The sequence below is a fragment of the Aspergillus pseudonomiae genome, assembly GCF_009193645.1.
Source record: "Aspergillus pseudonomiae strain CBS 119388 unplaced genomic scaffold BDV37scaffold_46, whole genome shotgun sequence".
Taxonomy (NCBI): domain Eukaryota; kingdom Fungi; phylum Ascomycota; class Eurotiomycetes; order Eurotiales; family Aspergillaceae; genus Aspergillus; species Aspergillus pseudonomiae.
Window position 1 is genome coordinate 57,979 of NW_022476038.1, and position 7,933 is coordinate 65,911.

At 52.8% G+C, this 7,933-nt stretch overlaps 2 protein-coding genes across 2 annotated transcripts; one reads left to right on the top strand and one right to left on the bottom strand.

Annotated features, from left to right (window-relative positions):
- Positions 1 to 26: 26 nt before the first annotated feature.
- BDV37DRAFT_294962 (uncharacterized protein) lies at positions 27 to 5,566 on the bottom strand (the record flags this gene model as incomplete). Its single annotated transcript, XM_032089753.1, has 5 exons — positions 27 to 143; positions 201 to 4,867; positions 4,920 to 5,371; positions 5,425 to 5,451; positions 5,499 to 5,566. The coding sequence occupies 5 exons, from the start codon at positions 5,564 to 5,566 to the stop codon at positions 27 to 29; spliced, it is 5,331 nt and encodes a 1,776-aa protein (XP_031940134.1).
- A 662-nt stretch (positions 5,567 to 6,228) lies between these two features.
- Positions 6,229 to 7,740, top strand: BDV37DRAFT_272535 (citrate synthase-like protein; the record flags this gene model as incomplete). The annotated part of the gene is made up of 4 exons (XM_032084885.1): positions 6,229 to 6,662; positions 6,719 to 7,474; positions 7,532 to 7,614; positions 7,670 to 7,740. The coding sequence occupies 4 exons, from the start codon at positions 6,229 to 6,231 to the stop codon at positions 7,738 to 7,740; spliced, it is 1,344 nt and encodes a 447-aa protein (XP_031940135.1).
- Between the last annotated feature and the right edge of the window lie 193 nt (positions 7,741 to 7,933).

The window sequence follows — 7,933 nt, forward strand, 5'->3', positions numbered from 1 at the left end:
AAACATGAAATAAAATAAGACCGCTTCTATAACCGACGTCGGGCTAAAGCAATAGCCATGGCACTCTCTGGGGAGTGTGTGATGCTAACTTGGACCTCTTCGACCTTCTGAGCATCGGCAGCCAATTTGGCCCGATTATGAAGCTAGATAACGGTTAGCTATGACGACAGAAAAAGCGGCAACGACTTAAGTGTACTTACTAGGACGGTTGGAGGCTGCGCGCCGTTGCTGACAATTTCAATATCGCGCATCGGAGCGCCTGCGCCTTCGGATGGTATCTGCAGGCTCTTGAAGATCGCCTCCTTGGCTGCCCAGCGCCCTGAAAGACTCGCTTGTTTATCTGGGCTACCTTGGCAGTACTTGATCTCCGCTGGCGTGAAATTGCGTTCCAAGAATATTTCATCTTCGATATTGACGCTCGAGATGGACTCGATATCTACACCGACGGACACATTGCCCTGCTCCTTGCTTATACTGTCACGTAGCCATTGATCAGAGGACCTGGCAAAAAGCTGTTTGTCGTCGGAAACGGTCCTTGCGAGCTGGAGCGATGCAACTGAGGGAAGTGTCGTTGGAAAGCTGTATTCACCGGTAGGCTTCTGGGAGACACGCGCCAGGGGGTCAAGAAAGACGTCTTTTTCTTGATCACTAGTCCAAGCTGAATGATCTTTGATCTGGAAGAGACGACCCTCGGCCATGCGCTTTTGGAACACGGGGACAATCTTTTGCTGGCGCTGTAGCACCCGTTCCCGATAGTCTTCAAACCGATTGGCCGTGATGCTGGAGAAGAGATAGCGAGGGGCAACGCCGACAACGAGGCCTCCCTTTTGTCCAAAGCCGAATGATGTCAACATGAAAGCCTTAATCCCTGACGTGTGGATAGTCTGCGATGGATACACTAGGTGCTTGAACTGTTGGAGTGCAACGTCGACATTATCCGCATTCCTGTTGCCGGGTACGATGCCGGCTTGGAGAGCCTGGAGACAACCATTGAACATCCACGCGCCTGCAGCACCCTTTGGATGGCCTGTCAGGGACTTCTGACATATGACTAGAAGTGGGTTGCCCACCGTACGCGACAGGTGGGTCATTTGCTGGTTGATCACGTTGCTCTCATTCTTGTCGTTCGCCTTCGTCGATGTGCCGTGGAATGACGCCACTTGAATGTCGTCGACGCTCAATCCCCATGTTGCTAGGGCGGCGCGCATGGGAGCAATGGTGGGATCGATATGACGGATGTTATTGCTCCATGTCCACTGAGCATCACGGATACGAGACGCGGCGATGTTGTTGATATGCTGTAGGTGCGCATCGAGATCTTTGAACTCCTGAGAGGCTGCAGACGCGATGAGCTTCTGGGACTCCTTGTGTCGCCAACTCTTGATCTCAGACACGGTTTCATCCAACCTTGCCTTGCGGTATTGCAGATCCAATAACGGTGACTGCACCGCATCGATGCTTTCCCTGGCGGCGGTGAGTACGCCCTGACCGGGTGCAGGTACAGACCGGCCGACCTTATCGCCTGCCATCTGAGAGTAGGCGACAATTCCGTAAATTGGAAGACCCATCTGTAGAGCTAGCTCGGCGCTCATAACCAGTTGGATACCGCAACCAGCGGACTCAACGAATCCACTGCGAGAAGAGGCTGTCGGACGAGACATTTCCGAAGGAAGGTACCCCTTCTCCAACTCGTCCTCAGCGTTTGCCGTGGCTTTCATATTCCCGAACTCATAGGACATCTCTTCCTGGAAGTCGTCGGAGCCACCAACAATAGCGACCTTGGCCTTGAGTGTCTGAATTGCTTCACAGGCTATATCCATAGATTCCACCGAGGTCGCGCATGTACCTGAGGGTGACTTGATAGGTCCTGCAGCTCCCATCAACAGCATATTTGTCCAGGCATTCATGGCGTTGAGGAAGGATTCCTGCAAAATGTCGCTTTGCACAGGCCGGTCAAGATATCTGTCACGATACACGCCACGCATAGCTAGCAAACCTCCGGCCCCAGTGCCGACGCAGTTGGCCAACTCGGATACGTGGATGTGGCGGTACAGCTCAAAGGGATCCTCCAGCCCAGCACTATACATGGCCTCGGATACGCAGCATAGAACATAGACGGTCATAGGGTCCACCTGGGAGACGATGTCCTCAGGAATACCGTACCGAGTTGGATCCCACCCGGATGGGAGCTGACCGGCGACAAATCGATTGAATGCCATGGCCTTGGGTACCATGAAGACCGCTCCACTCTTGACCACGACCTTGACGGATTCGGAGGCTTCAATCGGCATCAAGACGACCTTATCCCCGTGGCGCAGCTTAAATGCTTGGGCGACACCTTGGGGAGCTTCAAAGGGAGGAAGGTCCTCATCGATAACGACTTCGTGCATGATCTCCTTTTGGGCAGGATCATACCCCTCCGACAACTCAGGTTCTATAACCCGAATACCGGCGTGGCCCAAGATATGCTCTCCATACTTCTCCTCGATATCTGCCTCATCCACCGGTTCCTTTGTCTTGGAATCCACCCAACCGGTGTATTGCTTGCCTTTCAGGTCACCGTCAAAGTGCTTAACAAGGCCCATCATCCATGCCAGTTCTGTATATCCTTCCAGGGACAGACGACCGCCGTGCTCCATCTCCCAGCGCGTACGCGCAGACCCCCAGGGGCCCAGCTCCGAATAGCCCACCACCACCACAGTGCGAGATAGATCAATCATGCCCTGCAAGGACTGGAGTCCAGCGGTTACAGAGCTGTAGCTTGAGAGAGGCGGGAAGGCCGGCTCGATGTTAGAGCGGCGTTTCAGAGGAGGCTGGACAGAATCCTCAGCAGGCTTCGTTCCGAGAAGAACCTTTTGCTCATGCAGGTTCTCAGCGACCAGCGCCTGGCGGATTCGACTTTGCGAGACAATCTTTTTGCGGATCGCCGAAATTTTCTCCTTGAGGTCGCTAACCCCTTGAAGGCCTCCGCTTAGGTCTGCATAAATTGGCTTGTCGTCCGCGACTTCAAGTATGTCTCCTGAGAGGAGAGATAGAATGTTGAACGCCATCTCAGGGGCCGAAAACGTCAGGATGTCCAAGGAATCCTCCATACCCTGGGCGACGATATTGTTCGCGCTCATCAAGCCCGTGCCGCGGGTCCAGCCGATCACGGCACCAATGATGCAGAGGAACTCTGACCAGCCCTCAGAATGGAAGCGATTAAAGAGGGTCTCCAGTCCCAGTTTCGACTCGGAATACAATCCATCTCCACCGAAGTTACCATGGTTAGGAGACAAGGGCAGCACGACACCTGTCGGGCGACAATCAAAGCCCCGTTTCTCCTTCTGCTGTTTAATGCATCCCAACAAGCGGAGCAGATTAACCAGCATGGCACGATGGGCCAGTTCTGACTTGGCGTCTATCTTGTCAATCTGTCGCCCGATTTCGGAGATGGCCGCAAAGGGGATGATAAAGTCGAGATCCCATCCATATCCTGACTGCTCGTCGTAGATGTGCGTGATCAGATCCTCGCAGTCACGCTTGCTGGCTTGGTTGAATGGCAGGACAATCAATTCTGACCCGGGTGCACCGACCTTCGCATAGAGCTGGCGGAAGGATACAGCGACATCTGAAGGCTGGCGACTGGTGGTGACAATGACGCGAGCTCCACCGGCAAGCAAACCCGCCACGATGTCTGCTCCAATGGATCCAACTCCAGCACCGGTCACCAACACTCTTCTGCCAGCAAACGAAAGTCCGCTCGAGGCTCCGGTGGATAGGGTATTCAGGAACATGTCAGTAAGCTGGGCATCATACGTCCAATCTACGCCGGCTCGACTGCGGAGGTGCGCGTACGGCACGTTGCGGTGTGGAGCTGCAACCACCTGTGCGTAGTTCAAGGTGGAGACATTCTTGTCACCGTTGGCCTGGCGGCGAGGCACCTCAGAGTACTGGATGCGCCCATTGGCATCAACCTTTGTCTCGGGTGCCATAGCAGGCTGGGCATAACGGAATACGGGGCCATTGGCTACGCCCGAAGCGCGAACATCTTTGATCAGCTTCTCAGCCTTCTCCTTGATGTTGTTATCCTGGGCAGTTTGGTCTAGCATCTGTTCTAGCTCCGGTGACCATCGGTTCACAAGACTTTGGTATCGCTGCGAGGCCTTGTCCTCGGTAACAGGACGGATGTCGTGCAACAAAGCGATGAGGTCCTCTCGGGCCGTATTCCACCATGAATCATACCGACGAGCCTTCCGCGGGTCGAAGATTGTGCGCATGCCAGTGAGAAACTCTTCATCAAACTCTGCGTCCCATTCATCCAGCTTATCCGCTTCCTCTCCTTGCACCTGTACTTGACTGGGCTCTGCCACACCATCCAAGTCCAGATGCTTGGCCAGGAGCTGGAACTGCTTGTGTAAGTACTCATTTTGATCTTTCTTGAGGGCTTCGATGCTAGCCAGGTCGACCTGGGCCACAGCAGACGTCTGTGAAGCGGCGCCCTCCGCCCTCTTCTGTAAAGTTACACCGGCCTTTCCGCCGTACCGGCTAACCACTGAGTCTAGGAACTGGGTTGCCTGACCGGCGTCTGCAAGACGGGCAGCTGGTTCCATTGTGACTGCAAAGCATAAGACGGCGGTCTGCCGGTTGGCACCTAGCCCCCAGTTTGAGGAGAGATATTCCCGTATTTTGGCTTGATTGAAGCCTGCAGGCATACGGGCAGCCACGAGGCGATCCACATGTCCGCCCATCACCTTTCCCGGTTGTCCAGAGAAATTCGTGAAGTGGGTGGCCAGCGCTTCCAGCGTGAGATCTTCACTTCCCTCCGGCAGACCGCGAAACTCTGCATCTAGCTGTCCGATGAGCTCATTCTGTAATGTGGATTTACCTAATCGGGTTAGAGCGAACACACAATGGGCAGCCATAGACACAGAACATACCAGCAGATAGATCGCGGATAGACTTAGCCGCAGGTACCTCATCAAAGGCTTTGCGGATCTTCTGAGCTACTATGGAAATGACAACGTCGATTGGGCTCAAGTCGACATCTGGCACGGCGGCGGCTTGCTGGGCAGCTGGCTGGGGGGCTGCTTGGACTGCCACAGCAGGCATGGCTACTGGTGCCGGCGCGGAGGTGGAAGAAGCAACCGGTTGGGCCAGCTCATCCTTAGTGCTCTCCACCGGTGGCTCGTCATCATAATGGTAGTAGATGTGCTGGGCATCGTCGGCGTGCGATAGGTACTGACGGTCTATGCAGCGCACCAGGTCCTCTTCCCCGTACTGGCCCTTGGCAGTCTTCTTCGCCATGTTCGCTAAGACATTGGACGGTCCCACTTCAATGAAGCGCTGGATAGTATTATTCCGCTGGATAAGATCATTTTGTGTCTCAATCCTGGTCATCCGCGTCAGTTTGTAGATGTGATCTTGGCGACGAGAAAGTCTCACCATCGAACGGGAAAGGCAAATTGGTAGCTATGATATGTTAGCATGTTACACGTTTCCAGGGATAGGGCACATACGACAAAAGTTCAATGAGTAATGTGTAGGCTCTAAGCTGCTCTGACGGTGGCTCCTTGCGTTGAACCATGGCTGTTGTAGAATGAATACAGTCTGCTGCTGGCGTGGCTGTCGTTTTTGTTGTCGTGACCGTCGTTCTCGTGGTTCGTGTGGCTATCTCAAGACAGAAGTGATTATATTAAAGGTATGGGGCATGAACATCTAAATAGAATTCTTCACAATATAAAGGTGACACTAAAGATAACGTTATCTTTTGGCTTTTTGCAACATCTTTCGGTGCCATCGGCCTTTTATTGCCACATGTACAGCGCTCCCGTGGGAACGACGTAGTCAGAGCGAGCCGGCGTATGGTAGAGTCAAAATCCCCGGTACACGGGCCAGGAAGGATCATGGCTAATGCATTGTCCATAGGCCTTGGAGCCGCCTCGAACCTGAGATAAGAGTGGTACGGCTGATTATCGTACAGCGGGCCCTGAACCCCCCCGGAGGTCGTTGGATCGCGCATCGGCCGCCGTTGGCCGAGATCCACACACGAGGCCATTCCCAACCTGTATTCATAATCGATCCGAGTTACATTGCTGTATAAGTCGGGCACATTATTGCTCCGATTCATGGCTATACACTTGTCCACTCTGATGACATAAATACGGCCGGTTGAGACTACTAGACCTCGACAAATAGACTCCCAATTACATCCTCATCGCCTTTCATTTGCTACTAAACCCATCCATCATGACCGTCATCCAAGAGACTTCGCCCAAGCGGGAAGCGCTACACATTATTGATGACCGCACTGGGTCCTATTACTCGATTCCCATTCAAAACAATGCCATCAATGCCAGCGACCTGAAGAAGGTCACCGCACCAGAAGATAAAGCCTACCCTGCCAACCAGACGGAGAATGGGCTGCGGGTTTACGACCCAGGCTACTCCAACACCGCCGTGAGTCACAGCAAGATCACCTATATCGATGGACTCAAGGGTACCATCCAGTACCGTGGGTACTCCATCAACGACATCGTCGGACGCAAGACGTTTATCGATACCGCGCATCTGTTGATCTGGGGCCACTGGCCCTCCGCCGCCGAGGCCGAAACCCTTCAACAGCGCCTCGACCAGGTTCCAGTCCCTGAGGAGTTTGTCTTCAATGTGATCAAATCCTTTCCGTATGGCTTCTCCCAGATTATCTCTCCAATGTGTGCTCCCTGCTGACCTTCAACAGACGAGATGGTTCCCTCATGGGAATGGTCATCGCCGGTCTATCAGCACTCCAGTCCAGTGATATGGAGGCGATCCCCGCTCATGTGGGAAAGACCATCTATTTGAATAATCCCGAGCTGGCCGACCAGCAAATCATTCGGGTCATGGCCAACATGTCTATGTTGACCGCGGCGGCATACTGCCATCACATCGGACGCGACTTCACTCCACCCCGCTCGGGGCTCTCGTACATCGAGAACTTCCTGCTCATGACTGGTCATGTTGAGGAGACCACTGGTCTGCCAAATCCGCGATACGTGAATGCTATTGAGCGACTCTGGGTACTGATTGCCGATCATGAAATGACCTGCTCCACCGCCGCCCTTCTGCAAACCGCATCCGCCCTACCGGATGTCATCTCCTGCATGGTCTCCGCCATCTCGGCACTGTACGGTCCTCTACATGGCGGAGCCATTGAAGTGGCTTACAAGAACATTGAGAGCATTGGCTCCATCGCCAATGTACCTGCTAAGATCGCACGAGTCAAGGCAGGTAAGGAGCGTCTGTATGGTTACGGCCACCGAGTATATCGTGTGACGGATCCTCGATTTGTCTTCATTCGCCAAATTCTCAATGAGCTGTCCGAGGAAGTCGAGAAAGACCCATTGCTGAAGGTTGCGTTCGAAGTCGACCGTGTTGCCTCCGAAGATGAGTACTTCACGTCCAGGAATCTCCGCCCCAACGCAGATCTGTTCGCCGCGTTTGTCTACAAGGCTCTGTATGTTCCTTTTTCCTGTAGTCTTCGGAGTATAGTGGTGTTAATCCTGCGTTTTAGTGGTTTCCCGCCCGAATTCATCCTGCCTCTGTCGATCCTCTCTCGTACACAAGGATTTATGGCCCACTGGAGGGAGGCCATGGGTATGCTAGACTCTACCCTGATTATTTCCGAAGCATTTTACTGACACGGACGTAGGCAATCCCCCAAGAATCTGGCGCCCCGGTCAGATCTATACTGGTGACTTGAACAAGTCCATGGACGAGTGATTCTATCTACTGAACTCCCTCCGGCCTGTTGGATAACAAGTTTGACACACGAGTTTTAGAGTGTTTTTGTATATTCCAACCCTTTGTTCTCTTTTCCTTTCTTTTTTTTTTTTTTTTTTTTTTTTTTTTTTTTTTTTTTTTTTTTTTTTTTTTTTTTTTTTTTTTTTTTTTTTTTTTTTTTTTTTTTTTTTTT